This window comes from Schistocerca piceifrons, chromosome 2, assembly GCF_021461385.2.
Source record: "Schistocerca piceifrons isolate TAMUIC-IGC-003096 chromosome 2, iqSchPice1.1, whole genome shotgun sequence".
NCBI lineage: Eukaryota > Metazoa > Arthropoda > Insecta > Orthoptera > Acrididae > Schistocerca > Schistocerca piceifrons.
The window spans coordinates 11,532,403-11,553,867 of NC_060139.1; the positions used below are offsets into that span (position 1 = coordinate 11,532,403).

Here is a 21,465-nt window from a genome sequence, read left to right on the forward strand (position 1 = left end):
ATACTTGGGAACCAATCCCATATGCTCGTACCTTAGTTAGGAGTCTGTAGTGGGGCACCGAGTCAAACGCTTTCCGGAAGTCAAGGAATATGGCATCCGTCTGATACTCTTCATCCATGGTTCGCAAGATACCATGAGAAAAAAGGGCGAGTTGCGTTTCGCAGGAGCGATGCTTTCTAAAGCCGTGCTGATACATGGACAGCAACTTCTCTGTCTGAAGGAAATTCATTATATTCGAACTGAGAATATGTTCGAGAATCCTGCAACAAACCGATGTTGAGGATATAGGTCTGTAATTTTGAGGATCCGCCCTTCTAACCTTCTTATATACAGGCGTCACCTGCGCTTTTTTCCAGTCGCTCGGGACTTTACGTTGGGCAAGAGATTGGCGATAAATGCGAGCTAAGTAAGGAGTCAATGTAGTGGAGTACTCTTTGTAAAACCGAATTGGAACCGCATCAGATCATAGATAATGTGTGTTCCAAATTTGGTTGAATTCCTTGCAGCGATTTAGGATGAGCTTTTTACATGTGGATTAACCCGCATACGCACATGCCAAATATGTCACATATATTTAACAAATTTCACTCGTATTTGTGCACATACTTCATCTAAATATCTAAATAATTTCGTCCTGCAGTTTCGTTTTCACGCAGCTCAATGGTTATGACGTACCTCCTGAAACACGTGTCGTACAGTACTATAGATTAGGAGGTACAGCCAGTGGTATATATGAAGATTGTCTGCGAAATCCGTCGCAAATATTATAGGTATCAAAGAAGTTATAAATTTAAACGTCATGCATGACGCAACTGTTTTTCACACATCTCAATATTTGACGTCATATCTCCTAAACTGTGTATCGTAAATGGATATATTTTTGTAGACATTTGTGACATTAGTGAATACTGAGTTGGAAATGTGTTACAAATAGAGTTATTATTTGTTACAAATAGAGTTATTAGCAGAGAAGTGGTAAATTTAAACGCCATACATGACGTGGCACTTTCCGGGCATCTCAGTGTTTATGGCGTCATATGTCCTTAACCATGTGTCGTACAACGGCATGATTTTGCTCGTACGGGGTAAATGTTAATAGTGCCTGAAAAAGGTGTGCGAATGCCAATAGAAGTAAGGAAGTAACAAATTAAAACGTTATGCTTCATGCGGCAGTTTTACTGCATGAAGAGCGAAAAATTTAATAAGCGACAAAGTTGTCAGGGAGAAAAAGTCTCATAAAGGTTTGAAATTCTGTGTAAAGTTTGTTGCAAGTCAGTACGTGCCCTCATTTTCAAATACTGAATCACTGAAGTAGGGGTATCCGCTCGCCGTAAGCTGCAATACTTTTTCGCCCCCACTCCCTATCCACTGCCCCCCCTCCCCCCCCCTCCTCCCCCGTTTCCACACAGTAAGTGATATACGTAGCAAGTTCAGCTAAAATTGGTCTCGTGGTTTAGGAGATGTGGTACATTCATACATACATACACAAACACACATTTTTATAATATGCGTGGATAAGGGTCATGCGCGTCTGTCGCCGACCTATCTCGAAAATGAATGACCGGCGCTTTGTACCAATCGCTAGTTTCCCTTTGTTGTGGCTCAAAGGGCTCTGAGCACTGTGGGACTTAACTTCTGAGGTCATCAGTCCACTAGAACTTAGAACTACTTAAACCTAACTAACCTAAGGACGTCACACACATCCATGCCCGAGGCAGGATTCGAACCTGCGATCGTAGCAGTCGCGCGGATCCGGACTGAAGCGCCTAGAACCGCTCGGCCACCGCGGCCGGCTTCCCTTTGTTGATCCCGTGACATAACATAACCTATTGTCCCAAGGCGAGCACGTTATTTTGAAAGGAGCAGGGTCACGTCCAGTCAACTTGATTTATGTCTTCTGGAATTTCATTATTAATTCGTTCAGTAGGTCGCAATCGATTCCTTTCCCACTTTTGTTGAGCCAGCGCCCTGTTTGTGATAACCTTGGTATCCTTATTTTCTTTCTTCCTTTTTAATGAGCCAAAAAAAAAAAAGAAAAGTATTATTGAGCGCAGTTTCTGAAAGCATTGTGCCATCTATAACGAACCTGACTGCGTATGTTACAGTCTTAACAATAGCTATTGGGCCTTATCTAACATTTGAAGCCTGTGCTAAATTTGATCGAAGACAGTGTGCCCGATCAGTTCCTTTATCTGTTTGGGACACACGATACTCTTCACATCACATTCTAAAAAAAAAAAAGAAGCATGTTGATTTTAGCTCGTCTGGAACTCATTGCGCTTTCCATAAGCGGGACTCATAGTGTAGTAGGCTGTGTTTACCTGTAGGATATTCGTCCTCAGTAGTGTGAAGATTCGATGTGTACTAGCTCTATCTCTTGAATGGATACTACACGTACCTTGCACGATAAATTTCCAAAACTGGTGCTCAAAATGGTTCAAATGGCTCTAAGCACTATGAGACTTAAGATCTGAGGTCATCAGTCCCCTACACTTGGAACTACTTAAATCTAACTAACCTAAGGACATCACACACATCCATGCCCGAGGCAGGATTCGAACCTGCGACCGTAGCGGTCGTCCGGCTCCAGACTGTAGCGCCTAGAACCGCACGGCCACAACGGCCGGCAAAACGGTTGCATAGCTCTAGAAAAGTCCCTTGGAAGGTGGTATTAGCTGTTTGACTGAAAACAAAAGCAGAAATCTGGGTCCACGTCCCGGTCCGGGAAACAGTTTTAAATTGTCACAAATGATTGTGTACTGTGAGATCTGAAGGATCGTTAAAACAATGACAGCACATTCTTTTGCACTCACCACGAAACTCAGCTACTGTTTTACTGATGGTTCACATTATTCTGTTTGTAAACTATATCAGGCCTGACATGTGGAATAATCGGGTCTACTGCCGGATGTTTGTGTCGCTGTGGCACAATATTTCGGCCACGTGACTCGTTGCCTTCTTCAGGTGCTACTGTCAGTCTCACGTAGCAAGCATCTGAAGAAGGCAACGAGTCCCGTGGCGGAAATATTGTGCCACAGCGACACAAACATCCGGCAGTAGACCCGATTATTCCACATGTCAGGATCTCGCCGGGAAAGCCTGAAGAGTTATATCAGACCTGTTCTCGATTCACCTAACGGTGATTAAACGCAAATACAAACCATTACCAGCTACTGGAGCAAACGACGAATGATCTTAATATGAAAAAAAGACCTGAATATGAAGTTGAAAGATAGCTGACTTAGGCGCCTACAGAACTAGAATCGTGAAGATTCGCCTGTAGGCAGTCAGACGGCTTCTAAGTAAGTGTTTATACATTTTAATAAATTCTCTAAGAATCTATTTAATTCATCTTCCTTGTTAGATGTTCTAGAAGATCTACCTAAGTATTTTGGGAACTAGAGAGACTATTAGGAGGTATCGATAGACTGCTGAACTAGCAACTATGCAGTTGCATTCAAGTTCTTTACTGTGAGGGGGGCAGGAAATTACTTGAAGGAAAGGGGCACTGCAAAATTTCTAAATATGTTTTCCTGGGAATACTGAAGTCGCCTCACAAATGCTTTAATTTGGTCTAGCCTCACAAAACCTGTGTCTTGTTTAAATTAAATCTATCACCATAATTTTTTCTTGATTTACTGTTTATCTTTTATACAGGATGTTACAAAAAGGTACGGCCAAACTTACAGGTAACATTCCTCACACACAAAGAAAGAAAATATGTTATGTGGACATGTGTCCGGAAACGCTTACTTTCCATTTTAGAGCTCATTTTAATACTTCCCTTCAAATCACATTAATCATGGAATGGAAACACACAGCAACAGAACGTACCAGCGTGACTTCACTTTGTTACGGGAAATGTTCAAAATGTCCTGCGTTAGCGAGAACACAAGCATCCACCCTCCGTCGCATGGAATCCCTGATGCGCTGATGCAGCCCTGGAGGATGGCGTATTGTATCACAGCCGTCCACAATACGAGCACGAAGAGTCTCTACATTTGGTACCGGGGTTGCGTAGACAAGAGCTTTCAAATGCCCCCATAAATGAAAGTCAAGAGGGTTGAGGTCAGGAGAGCGTGGAGGCCATGGAATTGGTCCGCCTCTACCAATCCATCGCACCGAATCTGTTGTTGAGAAGCGTACGAACACTTAGACTGAAATGTGCAGGAGCTCCATCGTACATGAACCACGTGTTGTGTCGTACTTGTAAAGGCACATGTTCTAGCAGCACAGGTAGAGTATCCCGTATGAAATCATGATAACGTGCTCCATTGAGCGTAGGTGGAAGAACATGGGGCCCAATCAAGACATCACCAACAATGCCTGCCCAAACGTTCACAGAAAATCTGTGTTGATGACGTGATTGCACAATTGCGTGCGGATTCTCGTCAGTCCACACATGTTGATTGTGAAAATTTACAATTTGATCACGTTGGAATGAAGCCTCATCCATAATGAGAACATTTGCACTGAAATGAGGATTGACACATTGTTGGATGAACCATTCGCAGAAGTGTACCCGTGGAGGCCAATCAGCTGCTGATAGTGCCTGCACACGCTGTACATGGTACGGAAACAACTGGTTCTCCCGTAGCACTCTCCATACAGTGACGTGGTCAACGTTACCTTGTACAGCAGCAACTTCTCTGACGCTGACATTAGGGTTATCGTCAACTGCACGAAGAATTGCCTCGTCCATTGCAGGTGTCCTCGTCGTTCTAGGTCTTCCCCAGTCGCGAGTCATAGGCTGGAATGTACCGTGCTCCCTAAGACGCCGATCAATTGCTTCGAACGTCTTCCTGTCGGGACACCTTCGTTCTGGAAATCTGTGTCGATACAAACGCACCGCGCCACGGCTATTGCCCCGTGCTAATCCATACATCAAATGGGCATCTGGCAACTCCGCATTTGTAAACATTGCACTGACTGCAAAACCACGTTCGTGATGAACACTAACCTGTTGATGCTACGTACTGATGTGCTTGACGCTAGTACTGTAGAGCAATGAGTCGCATGTCAACACAAGCACCGAAGTCAACATTACCTTCCTTCAATTGGGCCAACTGGCGGTGAATCGAGGAAGTATAGTACATACTGACGAAACTAAAATGAGCTCTAACACGGAAATTATGCGTTTCCGGACACGTGTCCACATAACATCTTTTCTTTATTTGTGTGTGAGGAATGTTTCCTGAAAGTTTGGCCGTACCTTTTTGTCACACCATGTATATGGAACCAATAAATATGTAGAACACAGGAAATCATAAATGTGTCTTTTATCTTTCCTAGAAAGATAATTCGGTGCACTTTCGTAAACTGTAAACTATTAAAAATGTTGTTGAATAATTTGAAACAAAGAGTCTAGCGCGGTTCTGCTACATATTTCCTTGTCCTATTCTGTACCACATGTAACGAGAACTTCGTCATTATTGCTGTGTTCAGAAGCATCATTTACGACCGAGTTCTGATCCTGTCACAACATCGAGTGTAGATGTATGTACGTATAAAAGCTGACTCGAAAGTGCCCTACATTATTCATCCTCGGAAACGACCTTCCCGGAAGGTCAAACACGCTACGGCGCCGCCCAACATCTGGGCTCCCTTTATCAGCGCTGTTATGCGACTGCCAGTTGATAACCTCACATTCTTATCCGGCAGTTCGCATAATAGGCTTCCACATTAATGGAGAAAAACTTGGCACTACAAAACTAACACGTGTCTTGATTGCGAAAGAAGACATCCAGTCTAGCATTATTCACGATCTGATAGCACTTGTCAGCCATTTACCTAACGAAATCCACATCTGCGTACATCCCATTTATTGACCTCTATCTACTCGTTCAGCTCAGTACAAATTTCTCTAAGGCAATTCTCTTACTGGTAACCAGGCCACCATGATATGTCCTGTATCCAATGATAATAATTCGTGTTGTTCTTCCTGGCTGACGTCTCGGTCAGCATACATTTAGCGTCTTAGTTCCGATTATGCTGTTACACAAAACGTGTTGCAAATGTGAACAATCAGCGTTTTGACGAGAGTTATTCAGAAGGTTAAATGCCGTTGCGAAATGGAAAAGAGACAGTGAAACTCAAATATCTCAATGTATTTAGGACCTACTCTATATTTAATTACGTAGCTTCTTCTTTATTTCTACCTAACTGTCTCCATTTTTGACAAACTTATCGTAGCGTGGCACCAATTCTTGAACGCCATTATTGTATTAACGTTTACTATCTGGTCAAAAGCATCCGGACATCCACATGTAATGCGGAATTGACAACTGGATGCCACGATAAGCGGAGAGTATTGTGTTGTTTTTTTTTTTTTTCCTAACAGTAGAGTGGTTCGATCAGGAGAGCTCAGTACCGTTGAAAGTGGACTAGGCAACGGACCTCATCTAAGCAACGAATAAATCAGGGACGTTTCAAACCACCTAAAGTCGACCAAGTCGACTCTTCGTCATTTACGTCGCTGAGTGGAAACGCGAGAAAACCATCGCAACTAAACCAAGAGCAGGCAGACCTCACGTACTGACGGACACAGACCCTCCGAAATTCCGGAAGGGGTTGCAAAAAATGTCGTGGCATCAACAGAAGGAACCGCTAGTGAGCTCCAAAGTGTTGCCAGTAGTCCAGCTAGATTGTGCGTAGTGAATTAGAAAGTGTGGGGTACAGTGGCTGAGCAACTCCTCACAGGACACATATTTCTGTAGTCAGTGACAAACGACGCTTCATGTGGCGTAAAGAGCGAATCCATTGGGCAGAGGATGACTGGAAAATATTTCTGTAGTCAGTGACAAACGACGCTTCATGTGGCGTAAAGAGCGAATCCATTGGGCAGAGGATGACTGGAAAATATTTCTGTAGTCAGTGACAAACGACGCTTCATGTGGCGTAAAGAGCGAATCCATTGGGCAGAGGATGACTGGAAACGAATGATCTGCAGTGATAAATGAGCTATTAAAATACCCATACAATGACTCAGACCAATATCTCAGAGTTTTGTGGTGGACATTGCTTCTTAGTTTAATAATTGGTTTCGCAGCTATCCTCTACATTTAAGAGAGCTATACAAATGGTTCAAATGGCTCTGAGCATATGGGACTTAACTTCTGAGATCATCAGTCCCCTAGAACTTAGAACTACTTAAACCTAACCAACATAAGGACATCACACACATCCATGCCCGAGGCAGGATTCGAAACTGCGACCGTAGCGGTCGCGACGTTCCAGACTGTAGCGCCTAGAACCGCTCGTCCACACTGGCCGGCTGAGCTATACACTGAAGCGCCAAAGAAAGTGGTGTAGCGATGCGTATTCAAACACAGAGCTATGTAAACGGGCAGAATATGATGCTGTGGTCGGCAACGCCTCTATAAGGCACCAAGTGTCTGGCGTAGTTGTTAGATCGGTTACTGCTGGTACAATGGCAGGTTATCAAGATTTAAGCGAGTTTGAACGTGGTGTTATAGTCGGCGCACGAGCGATGGGACACAGCATCTCCGAGGTAGCGACGAAATGAGGATTTTCCCGTACGACCATTTCACGAGAGTACCATGAATATCAGGAATCCGGTGAAACATCAGATCTTCGACATAGCTGCGGAAGGAAAAAGATCCTGCAAGAACGGGACCAAGGACGACTGAAGAGAAATGTTCAACGTGACAGAAGTGCAACCCTTCCGCAAATTGCTGCTGATTTCAATGCTGGGCCATCAACAAGTGTCAGAGTACGAACCTTTCAACCAAACATCTGGGATGCCTTGCAACGTTCAGAAGAGATCTACACTCCCTCGTACTCTTACGGATTTATGGACAGCCCTGCAGGATTGATGGTGTCAGTTCTCTCCAGCGCTACTTCAGACATTAGTCGAGTCCATGCGACGACGTGTTGCGGCACTTGTGCCAGTTCACGGGGGCCCTACACGATATTAGGCGGGTGTACCAGTTTCTTTGGCTCTTCAGTGCAGTTTTACCTCTAAGAAAGCGTGTAAAACGAATTTTCTCTACGTTTAGCTTTAATATTTTATGATAAGTGGCTTAGAATATCCAACCTCTGTTTCTTAATCTCCTTAGTTTTATTCAGCACTGTGAGTGTACAAGCTGTGGCGGGAGATTAGAGCAGCAGTTTCCCGCCGCACAGCACTTGCTACGGAGCCTTGGCGTGCGGCTAGCGTCTACGCGGCCTTGGAAAAACCCGAGCGGAAGCTTGGCAGGGGCGCGTATGGCCGTTTTGCGCGCCTGTAGGAATTTATGTGCCAGAGAAAAATACGTAAAGCTCAATTATCTAGACGCGCCACAAAGGAATATAATAGTTTAAAAGTTATCGTTGTCTTAAAAATTGTAAATTTACGAATGTTCAAAAGTAATAAAATTATAAACAGCCGACCAGTTGCAATGGATAAAGAAATTCTTTACCTAGGTTTCGACAAATATAAATTTGTCTTCTTCAGAAGGTAGCAATTTTACATTAGTAAACCGGTTGTGAGCTCTGCAAGATCCATGAACTATTTTATATTTACGTTACAAACCCTAATTCTAGGGTTATATTTTATTTTTGACACATGGATCTATGCCGACTATTGTAAAAACGGTGATGGTACATAAGTCCTTACTAATGTAAAATTGCTACCTTCTGAAGAAGACAAATTTCTATTTGCCGAAACCTAGGTAAAGAATTTCTTTATCCATTGCAACTGGTCGGCTGTTTATAATTTTATTACGTGGAACCGTTGCTGTTGTGCAGCTATGTTTACAAATTAAAGTTCAAAAGCTAATATCTCGGCAAGGGTTTGGCCGATTAATATGAACAACGTGTTTACGGATGCGGCTAGTAGAGCTGCATCGAGCAATCATAGCCGATTTAGCAGAATATGTACCATTTTTGAATGAGAGGTCGGAATATGAGAATGTGCAGACACAAGGAGAACTGGCTGCTGTCCAAAAACATCTGGTAATAGTGTTACCACGGTCGACAGGCTTCACAGTACTGCTCAAAGCTGCGGCATTGGGGGACCAATGGTGAAAGCTCGACACCTTTCATGCCATTGAAATCCCCTGGAAACTCCGCTGTCGCTGCCTCTTTTCACAGGCAACATCTGACCAGCCTGCCTTCACTCGACGATTAGTAGTGGGCTATGGTTGGTTCACATGTCACCGGGCGGAGGGTGGAAGTGAGAACTGGCCACATAGCTGCCCCCTTTCGCCTTATCAACGGGTTCATGGTGCTGCGCAGCGTTGATGACACACCTGAGCCAGCACTGGGTGCCTCTTATGTTGGGCCTGTGGCCGATATCGCTATCCAGTACGATCAAGTACATAGGGCGGGTATGCTAATCACTGGGAGCTCCGACGCTAGTAGCCCTTAAGGGAAATAAGAGGGGGGTCGGGGAAGAATTCCGGTGTGCATTCGGTAACTTTGCTGGGAGGTCTTCTCAGAAATGTCGAGGAGCCTCTTCCGGAGTCTATCGAACGCACTGGCTGCAACTGGGTGCATGTTGTGGTTCATGTCGGCACGGATAAGCCTGCCACTTGGGTTCTGAGACCATCCTCGGTTCCTTTCTGCGGCCGGCTGATTTGGTGAAGGTAGCTAGCATCGCACGAGGGGTGAAAGTTCACTATTTGTAGCAGCGTTACCAGAGTCGATCGCGGTCATATGGTTTGGAGCAGAGTGAATGACCTAAGAAACCGAAAACCGGTTAGTGAATAGATAAAAATCATAGGAGAACAGCAATGAAGTGTCTTTCTTTGTTATTACATTATGTCTTTGAACCATATTCGTCTCATGGTCAGAACAGCATGGAAGCTAATAACCACTCTGTCATTCGTCCAAAGCGTAGAATCACTATCGGCAAGTACCGTTATTTAGTTTTGTTTTTTTTAATAAGGTAAGTTGTCAGTCTTCTGACTGGTTCGATGCAGCTAGCCACGAATTCCTTTATTGCACCAAACTCTCACCTCAAGGTGGCACTTCCAACCTACGTTCTCAGTTATTTGTTGGATGCATTGAAATCTCTGTCTTCCGCTACAGCGTTTGCCCTTTATAGCTCCCTCTAATACCGCGGAAGGTATTCCCTGATTTGAATATCGTTGTTATATTTGCCGTCTTTTATGGTTTCCAAAAGTAGGGATTGCCGTACACAACACACGTGCATCTACCGCAAAAATTAGGGAAAGGAAACTACACTGTTGTACCTATATAATTCTATGATTTTTGGGTTTACCTGCTGTTTGACATGGACGTATGTACACCAAATGCCACTTTCAGGTATGATCCAGATGTGTGTGTTTACTTAGCTCACAAGCAGATCTAGTAAAAATATTGTTACGTGCTTTAAGGTTTTAGTATGAGCATTTTTATATTTTTGGAGCCACTGACGGCGTTCATCATGGCCGAAACCGGTTATGGGTGTGTTATAAAAAGTGACTGCGTAAAGAAATAAACAAAACGTAATCCCATAATTATTAGGTTATGATCTCCTTTTATACACTCAATCACCCGGTCACTATCCACATCACTTTCTCTTTCTCTTCATTTTATGCTAGCGACGTCTGCATATTTGAACTATTGTTATTGGCTTTTGTTTGCCATCTTTTCTAATGAGGACAACCGTATCACTGAACTGTTCGCATAAAGTCAGTCTCTGCTCTGCTCGTGACGAGTCCGACTCGCGTTATACCATTTTCTGCGGCTGTTGACATTACGCTATATTTGTCTGAGCCGAAATTCCATTTCACTTCACCGATCCCGCACTATATCTATACTGAGTCTTTGGATTACTCTCTTCAAATTAATTCCATTTCACTTCACTGATCCCGCACTACATTTAAATTGAGCCTTTGCATTTCTCTTTTCAGATTTTCTACTCTCCCTACCTTCTGACATTCTACTCTCAGTTACCCTTTCGTTGGTTACTAGATATTTTTCTCATCATTACCGACCCGTTTTCAGTCTTCAGTTAGAGGTCCAAATGGGAGACTAATCTGGAATCTTTTGTCAGTGGGAAGATCATCATGACACTTGTAACGTCTCGCACCTCAGTCGGCACAAACGGAATCCTTACAGCATCACTATGTTGTCCGCCCGTCTGCCCCCCTGTCTCCCCGACTGTTAGGATTCCTTTTTCTCAGAAACGAGTAGAGATATCAAGTTGAAATTGATGTTTCTTACTAAAGTGTATGGTCTACGATCCCTTGGCTGTGTAAAAAAAAATTTAAGCTTCTGCGTCAATGCAATCAAAAGATACGGCCATTTATGCTACATATTCTGATACTCGCAAACTCACTCATCAAAACCTATAGGGTATTTCCTGTTGACCTAAAATCATGAAATTTGGCAACAAGCAATGTTTGACAGTGCAAATAAATCAAAAATATCCGACAGTGGTTAGTTTGTAATTACGTCACACAAAATATTATTTTTTACCATTAGAGACGTACATTGCATTCGTAATCCATCAAAAACCTCAGCAACTACTACATTGAAGAGCCAAAGAAACTGGCACACCTGCCTAATATCGTGTAGGGCGCTGCGAGTGCGCATAAGTGACGCAAAACGACGTGGCACGGACTCGACTAATGTCTGAAGTAGTGCAGGAGGGAACTGACACCATGAATCCTGCAGGGCCGTCTATAAATCCGTAAGAGTACGAGGGGGTGGAGATATCTTCTGAACAGCAGCGACGTTGCAAGGCGTCCCAGATACGCTCAATAACGTTCATGTCTGGGAGTTTAGAGGCCAGCGGAAGTGTTTAAACTCATAAGAGTGTTTATTTTAATTTAAACCAACAGCCTCAGCTGCAAGGATTACCTGGACTTACCCGGGTTTCAGTCGGGATAACTCAACCTTCTTCAGAATAAAAGTAACTACCGTTTGTCCATAGTGGACATCGTTCATCGTTCATCGTTCAGTTCCGGTACGAAACTCGTGGCTGCCGCATCGCGGTGGCGAAATGGGGCCGAGGCATTTTCGGATAGGTTTTTACAATCTGACGATAATTTATGGATTTGTAGTTTTAGCTTGACGATGTCCACTATGGACAAACAGTAGTTACTTTTATTTTGAAGAAGGTTGGGTTATCCCGACTGAAACCTAGGTAAATCCAGGTAATTCTTGCAACTGAGGCTGTTTGTTTAAATTAAAATAAATATTTATACAGTTGCTGACAGGGCCGCGAAATGTTGAAAATATTCATAAAAGTGTTCCTGGAGCCACTTTGTAGCAATTCTGGACGTTTGGGGTGTCGCATTGTCCTGCTGAAATTGCCCAAGTCTGTCGGAATGCACAATGGACATAAATGGATGCACGTAGTCAGACAGGGTGCTTACGTACGCGTCATCTGTCAGGGTCGTATCTAGAAGGATCAGGGGTCCCACATTACAACAACAGCACACACCCCAAACCCTTACAGAGCCTCTACCATCTTGAACAGCCCCCTGCTGACAAGCAGAGTCCATGGATTCATGAGGTTGTCTCCATTCACGTGCATGTCCATCTGCTCGATACAATTTCAAAGGAAACTCGTCCGACCAGGCAACATGTCTATCTGCTCGATACAATTTCAAAGGAGACTCGTCCGACCAGGCAACATGTTTCTAGTCATCAATCATCAAGAGTCCAATGTCGGTGTTGACGGGTCCAGGCGAAGCGTGAAGCTTTGTGTCGTGCAGTCATCAAGGGTACACGAGTGGACCTATGGTTAAGAAAGCCCATATCGATGATGTTTCGTTGAATGGTTCGCATGCTGACACTTGTTGATGGCCCGTAATTTAAATCTGCAGCAATTTCAGGAAGGGTTGCAGTTCTGTCACGTTCAACGATTGTCTTCTGTCGTCGTTGGTCCCGTCCTTGAAGGATCTTTTTCCAGCCGCAACATTGTCGGAGATTTGCTGATTTACCGGATTCCTGATATTCACGGCACACTCGTGAAATGGTAGTACGTGAAAATCCCCACATCATCGCTGCCTCCGAGACTCTGTGCCCCGTCGCTAACACCACGTTCAAACTCATTTAAATCTTGATAACCCACTATCTCAGCAGCAGTAACCGATCTAACAACTGCACCACACACTTTTTGTCTTATACAGGCGTGCCGACCGCAGCGCAGTATTCTGCCTGTTCACATGAGTATGTACGAGGGTTGTTTTTTAAGTAAGGGCCGTTCGCGCGTATAGTCCCGTAGTTCGCGCGGACGCCGCAACAAGCCACCGCGCCACTTGCCGGCATCCTTCCCGTTCACACTGATGCAAGTTGCATCTCTGTATCTGACGTGTACGCATCGCTGTGCTACTTTATAATGTTTACGATTATTGAATCGCCCGCCGCGTGTGAGATACGGTCAGTGATACGTTTTTTGACCGCAAGAAGCCTATCAGCTGCAGAAATTCATCGTCAGTTAACAGAAGTTTATGGCTTGAATGCAATGAGTGAAGGTAAAGTGCGTCAGTGGGTTAGAGAGTTTAAAAATGGCCGTCAAAACGTCTATGACGAAGAAGCTCAGGCCGGCCCTCTGTGATCACTGATGATTTGGTGGCTGCAGTCGAAAGAAAGATTCGTGAGGACAGAAAATTCACAATTTCCACTCTTTCTTTGGAATTTCCACAAGTTTCCAGATCGGTTTTGTGCAAAATTGTGTCTTAAAACCCAAACTTTAAGAAACTGTGTTCTCCATGGGTACCCAGACTCCTCACAGAGGACCACAAAGGGAAGAGATTTGCCACTTCATTGGACTTTTTGATTCGTTACCAGAAAGAAGGGGATGACATGTTGAGTCAAATTCTCACTGGAGATGAAACATGGGTATCCCATATCACTCCCGAAAGCAAGCGACAATCGATGGAATGGCGACACACAACCTCACCCGTCAAGGTCAAAGCCAAACAGACGCTGTCAAAGCGCAAGATTATGGCAACTGTGTTCTGGGACCGGCGCGGTGTTTTGCTAGTGGACTTTATGCCACAAGGAACGACAATCAGATGCCTACTGTGCAACTCTAAAGAAGCTCCGCAGAGCAATTCAAAACAAAAGGCGCGGCATGCTGACAAAAGGAGTTTAGCTCCTGCACGATAACGCTACGCCTCACATCTTTCAAAGACTCGGGATTTGATTAATTCTTTTAGCTGGGAAGTTTTGGACCATGCACCATACAGCCCCGACCTTGCTCCTAGCGATTTTCACCTTTTCCGGTACCTGAAACACCATCTTGGCGGGCAGCGCTTCAATGACGACGGTGAAGTGAAAGCGGCCGTGAACTCTTGGCTGTCGGAGCAGGCGGCCGAATTCTTTGAAGAGGGAATTAAAAACTTAGTTGTACGGTATGACAAGTGCTTAAATAAACAAGCCAACTATGTAGAAAAATAGGTAAAAGTGTGTTTTTTGTTTTGGTCATCAGTCTACTGACTGGTTTGATGCGGCCCGCCATGAATTCCTTTCATGTGCTAACCTCTTCATCTCAGAGTAGCACTTGCAACATACGTCCTCAATTATTTGCTTGACGTATTCCAATCTCTGTCTTCCTCTACAGTTTTTGCCCTCTACAGCTCCCTCTAGTACCATGGAAGTCATTCCCTCATGTCTTAGCAAATGTGCTATCATCCTGTCCCTTCTCCTTATCAGTGTTTTCCACATATTCTTTTCCTCTCCGATCCTGCGTAGAACCTCCTCATTCCTTTCCTTATCAGTCCACCTAATTTTCAACATTCGTCTATAGCACCACATCTCAAATGCTTCGATTCTCTTCTGTTCCGGTTTTCCCACAGTCCATGTTTCACTACCATACAATGCTGTACTCCAGACGTACATCCTCAGAAATTTCTTCCTCAAATTAAGGCCGGTATTTGATATTAGTAGACTTCTCTTCGCCAGAAATGCCTTTTTTGCCATAGCGAGTCTGCTTTTGATGTCCTCCTTGCTCCGTCCGTCATTAGTTATTTTACTGCCTAGGTAGCAGAATTCCTTAACTTCGTTGACTTCGTGACCATCAATCCTGTTGTTAAGTTTCTCGCTGTTCTCATTTCTACTACTTCTCATTACTTTCGTCTTTCTCCGATTTACTCTCAAACCATACTGTGTACTCATTAGACTGTTCATTCCATTCAGCAGATCATTCAATTCTTCTTCACTTTCACTCAGGATAGCAATGTCATCAGCGAATCGTATCATTGATATCCTTTCACCTTGTATTTTAATTCCACTCCTGAACCTTTCTTTTATTTCCATCATTGCTTCCTCGATGTACAGATTGAAGAGTAGGGGCGAAAGGCTACAGCATTGTCTTATACCCTTCTTAATACGAGCACTTCGTTCTTGATTGTCTACTCTTATTATTCCCTCTTGGTTGTTGTACATATTGTATATGACCCGTCTCTCCCTATAGTTTACCCCTACTTTTTTCAGAATCTCGAACAGCTTGCACCATTTTATATTGTCGAACTCTTTTTCCAGGTCGACAAATCCTATGAAAGTGTCTTGATTATTGTTTAGCCTTGCTTCCATTATTAGCCGTAACGTCAGAATTGCCTCTCTCGTCCCTTTACTTTTCCTAAAGCCAAACTGATCGTCACCTAGCGCATTCTCAATTTTCTTTTCCGTTCTTCTGTATATTATTCTTGTAAGCAGCTTCGATGCATGAGCTGTTAAGCTGATTGTGCGATAATTCTCGCACTTGTCAGCTCTTGCCGTCTTGCCCAGCAAGTAATGCACCGCATTTTTTTTTCTCAGTGGAAAACAATGCTACAAATGCGAAACGTTACTTATGTAATATTTGAAGGCTCCTAAGTGAGCACACCAAATTTCCGTCACTTCGTTGGAAGTGCAGGACGGTTTGAAAATGGCGTCTGTAGGTGATGTTATATTACATTACATTCATCGTTTTCCATGAATCCCTTGGAGAGGAGTCTCTGGGTTGTGTTGTGGAAAGAGTCAAAGTTTTTTTTCTATTTTTTTTACTCAGTTTCACGGATATTGTACAATTCTAATACAGACAGAGTTATGAGCTATAATCGTTGTGAAGATATTCATCGATGGAGTAGGAGGAGTTGGCCAACAGGAAGTTCTTTAATTCACTCTGAAACCGATCAGTGTACGTTACAAGCACCGTGTCGTCATTGAATTTCTCACTGAAAAGAAAGAAACTGTGGGGGAATATTCACAAAAATGCAAAGTCTATGGAGCATCTGTTCTCGACAGAAGTCCAGTTAGTCGCCGGACACGGAGAGTGACGTCATCAGACGGCAGTTCGGCGGAGCTCCACGATTTGCAGCGGTCGGGGAGACCATCCAAGGCTGTCACACTTGACACGTTGCAGGATGCTGATGTCATTCGCGAGGACATCTGTCAAACAGCAAGGGAAGTGTGGATCCAATTCTCCACACTCATGGATATTTAAAAGTGTGTGCAAGATGGGTCTGGCGGTGTCTAACGGTGGATCACAAATCGCACAGAAAACACCTTTGTCTTGATTTGTTCCAAAGTTTTGAAGCTGAGGGGTGTGGCCTTGTTGTCCCGGATTTTGACAGGTGATGAAACCTGGGTTCACAATTTTGAGCCAGAAATAAAATGACAGATAATCGAATGGCCCCATTCCCATTCCCACGGAAGAAAAAATTCAAAGCAACTGCATCCATAGGTAAGGTCGGGATCACTGTGTTCTGAGACTGTGAAGGTGGTATTCTCATTGATTTGATGCCAAGAGGCAGTACCATTAATTCAGAAGCGTATGTCAACACATTAACAAAACTCAAGACGCGCTTACAGCGACGTCGGCGCCACAGCCACCCAGGAGATGTTTTGCTGCAACACGATAACGCTCGGCCCCACACAAGACTGGGGACTGCTGAAGACATCGAAAAACAGGGTTGGACAGTGTTACCCCATCCACCGTACGGTCCTGACCTAGCCCCCTCGAACTTCCAGTTGTTTGGCCAATAAAGATGCCAGTCATGGAAGACACTTTGAGGACGATTAGGACGTAATTGACACAGAGAAGCACTGGATCCGCCACGTGGACAGGAACTGGTACCGACAGGGCATACACGCCCTTGTTTCGCGCTGGAGGAAGGCCATACAATGGGATGGAGATTACGTGGAAAAATAAGGTGTGTAGGTAAAACTACATTCTTTCGTGTGTGTAATTCTCATTATGTTCAATAAAGACTTGTTGTAGAGAACAAATGCGGTGCATTACTTTCTGGATAACCATCGTATGTACGAAATAAAGTATGCATAGAACCTTCTGAACACGAATCCTACTGGCATTACTCCGTTCTTTTTAAATTATAGGGCACATGTCCTGTGGTACAAACTGTCTCTTTAATGCAGTGGTTCTAATTGCCTTCTGTATCCTCACGCCGTTGATCACTGCTGACTTTTCCCACCTTTCAGGGGGAGTTTCCGGAGGACAAGGTGCTGTCCTGAAACTCTTGTCCACTCCTCTGCCCTCTCTGGCGCGGGGGTGCCTCCTTACACAGGGCGTCTTCGGCCGCGACTTTTGATGATTTTTATTCAACATTTAAGCAGTGTCTGGGTTCGAATGCAGGACCCAGGACGTGACTAGTCAAAGGCGCTATCCCTCGACTATTACTTCAGTGGAGTTAAATATGTCAACATGTGAACAAAATATTTGGAATATACTTACAGTGTTGATAGGAACGACACATGCTGGGAACAGGAAGTTACGCACTGCCGAAGCGGCTTTCCTGGAGTAGGGGAAGCGTCCAGGGAACGCCTTCACAATGTCCACCCACAGGCTACTGAAGACGTACACCTGCTGAAGGACCTGTAACAAGAACGGAGGTAAGCATAGCTGTAGAGATGGTGTTTAACACATGTAGGTTAATAGCAAAGCACACTGAATTCCTTACATGCACAAGAGTTGTTTGAAATACGAAGTGGTATCCAAAAATTTGAATTTTTTGCGAAAATGGTTCCGTGTACACTGAAATACCGCTAGATGCCTACTCATACATCCTTCTTGAATTTTTGTGGCACATAGCTGCGAGCTGAGTGGTTTGGTTGGTTACTGGAGAACATACTCCTATTTAAAAACGTTCAAATGTATGCGAAATCTTATGGGACTTAACTGCTAAGGTCATCAGTCCCTAAGCTTACACACTACTTAACCTAAATTATCCTAAGGACAAACACACACACGCATGCCCGAAGGAGGACTCGAACCACCGCCGGGACCAGCCGCACAGTCCATGACTGCAGCGCCTTAGACCGCGAGGCTAATCCCGCGTGGCTACTCGTATTTCCATTGTTGTGTTTCCATTGTTGTGTTTCCTTAAGCTTGCCATTGTGCGCTGGCTGACGGCTTACCTTAAGGAACAGCGTGTCTGTAAAAGTTGCGCTTCAAACTTGGGAAAAACGCTGTAGAAATCAAATACTGCAGCAAAATTTTGGAGATGACGCTTTAGACCAGATACAGACTTGCGCCTGGTATAACCGCTTTAGAAGCGTGTGGATATCGAGTGATGACGACGAGCGTTCCGATCGTTCGACAGCTGACGTTACACTGATAAATGTTCAGTCTGAAAGATCGTAGACAGACCATTAAACACCTTTTCAGCACTTCGGGAATAAGTTACGGCACATGTGAACGCATTCTATCAGAAGAATTCGACATGAGATGATTGCGGTGATGTTTGTGCAACGACTGCCTTCAAGACAGTCAGAAGCAAGATCCAGAATGAGATTTTCACTCTGCAGCAGAGTGTGAGCTGATATGAAACTTCCTGGCAGATTAAAACTGTGTGCCCGACCAAGACTCGAACTCGGGACCTTGGCCTTTCGCGGGCAAGTGCTCTACCAACTGGAAGTAGTAAAGCTGTGAGGACGGGGCGTGAGTCGTGCTTGGGTAGCTCAGCTGGTAGAGCACTTTCCAGCGAAAGGCAAAGGTCCCGAGTTCGAGTCTCGGTCGGGCACACAGTTTTAATCTGCCAGGAAGTTTCATATCAGCGCACACTCCGCTGCAGTCGCTAACTCTTAAGCCAGCATAATCGGCGCCGATCACATCCCACTTAGTAGGACTGCGAAAAGAGTGATGCCCGATCTCTTGGCTTGACAAACCCCCTTCCCCTACTTGGTCCGCCAGTAGCATTCGCAATACGCAAGCTATTCGCTTGAAGAGAAATCAGAGTCACAAAAAGCTACAGGACGAACCCACGGGTACTGCCAGGAAATGTCATGTTACAAGACTTGCTCGAACAGTGCAACTGAAAGTGTGCTGGCTGTAAAAAGCACGTGTCTGGGTTCGAGTACCAAGTGAGCAAAGAAGGGTAATTTGGCACAAATCTTCAAATTGTGTCATATTTCAGGCATCCTAAGAACACTATGGTACTAGCTGGTTATAACCAGCATGTGACTGATTACGAAGTGTACCACGTAAAGTACAAGACGTTTCAACATAACACAACGTGTTTGACAAGTGACAGAGCGAAAAGGGAAGAGAATTTTACTGTATAGTTGATTGTTTTAACTACTATGCAGGGAGTCCCAGGAAGAATGGTCAGTAATCAGGCCTATGACAGGAACGAACATTCCCAGCAAAGAAAGTTTGGTAATCGTGGACTCTAAAATGGTTATCTTAAGAGCTGTGAGTAGGTCTTAATTTTCGATGCCGTGAAACAAATCTCTTCTATTGCAAGCGCTTTCTTTCTGTATTTTGGGGGGAGGTATTATTGGGCCAAAACAAGGAAAAATTGTCGAGTAAACACTGTCTCTAAAACATATACCTTAAGGGCTATGAGCACTTGTTCAGTAGAGGAGATATGCTTCACGGTAGTGAAGATGAACAAGTATGCATAGCTCTTAAGGTATGCACTTTAGAGTCCATGTATACTTGACATTTCTTCGTTGCTTTGGCCCATACTACCACCTATCACAACATGGAAAATAAAGAGCGTGCAGAAGGAGAGATTTGTTTCATAGCATCGAAGATGAAAAAGCGCTCTTTGCTCTTAAGGTATGTATTTTAGAGCACGGGTTTACTAGAGTTTTTCGTTCCAAATGATCGTTCCTACTCTAACAACCCTACCACAACAAAGGTCAAAAATTAATTATGATTGTAGTGTTGCTCACGCTGCTAAATATTGCATTTTCGAGCAACAACGAAGTTATATTATGTGGCAGGTGTCATTAGAGCACAGTTAATGAAGTCATTTCTTGAAATAATGGATAAACTTGGCACTCATCTTTTCGTGTTTCCCACGCTGGTCTCGTTGTGAACTCATGGCTCAATCGTCGAAAATCTAGGTAGTGATGATTCCAGGCTCGGATGCAAAGAGGCCTAGGTGTTATTCTGAGATATTCAAAAGTTCTATAGATAAACCATTCTTGAAGATTAAACTTTTGCAAGTTAGGACAATGGTGATGTAAAAAAGTAATCAGCACTCCGAATTTAAGTTACACTTCTTTTTTATTACATTTGTTGCAATTTCACGTAACTTGTTCCAAAATATCACTTCACAATATAAAACATACTTGAAAATATCTTCCTCACTTTTGAAGTCCACATTTCATAAACTGACTACAATTTGTGTCTTTTTAACATGACGACCAAAGCCTGACTCTCTAATAACCGCTTACGCGCCCAAAAATCAGAGTTACAAGTACGTCAATGATCATAGTGACAAAAGAAAGAATACACATAAGAATAATATCATTGCAATATATGCATATCGATGTATCGAAGTACCTCTACATTAATGAAATCAAATCTGAATGTTGTCACAGAAATATGTTAACTATTTTACAGAAACACAGTATAATATTGCTGGTATCGAGAGGTTGAGGTGAGGTGCCGTAATGGTTATGTAATTAAAGTACCATTACACTACCACATCCATGAATCTCATCATTCGTCCTGGGACATTCTGTATTTACCATCAGAACGACGTAGCACAGTGCCTCATCGGTAGAACTTGTATTCAGGGTTGATGAGTTCCCTAAGTAACTTCAGGCAAGAAGTCCACGGTTCCCCTTAGTTTTTTCCGAAAAAGTATAGAGTCACTTTATGTAGTCATTGTCAATTGTCGAAGCCGATGAGACACTCTCTTCAGTATCAGTCACGTTGTGCCTCTCAAGTGTAACAGGACAACGACACACATAAATATCTTGACACAGCACAGCACCATCAAACAGCATTAAAAATGTAGCTGCTGTCAAGCAGTTTCAAAACAGAGTTGCGTAGCAGTTTTAAGTGCCTCTGCTTATTCATGGCTTTAAAGTGTTCTCGCCAGTCTATTCCCGGCCCGAAGCCAGCCAACGTGCGTCCCAGTCAGCTGTAGGAAGCCAAACAAGTGGTTTCACGCCTACAGGGCTGTGATATTTCGACAGGTAGATCTGACAATGCGAAATGTCTGCTTTGTCAGCAAGAAGCGAAACTGATATGCTACACTCATGATCTCCGAAAACTGCTGTTCCAGTTGTAAGTAGGCTGTTTAGGTTTTTACATTGGTAACGCCA

The 21,465-nt window shown here is 43.8% G+C and overlaps 1 protein-coding gene across 4 annotated transcripts in view; it reads right to left on the minus strand.

Moving 5' to 3' along the window:
- Positions 1-21,465, minus strand: part of LOC124777476 (androgen-dependent TFPI-regulating protein-like) — a 218,185-nt gene that overhangs the window by 17,766 nt on the left and 178,954 nt on the right. For all 4 annotated transcript variants that reach the window (XM_047252908.1, XM_047252907.1, XM_047252905.1 and 1 more), the window contains exon 2: positions 17,636-17,776. In XM_047252908.1, the coding sequence (XP_047108864.1) occupies positions 17,636-17,776 (141 nt within the window). The remainder of the gene's footprint in view (positions 1-17,635; positions 17,777-21,465) is intronic.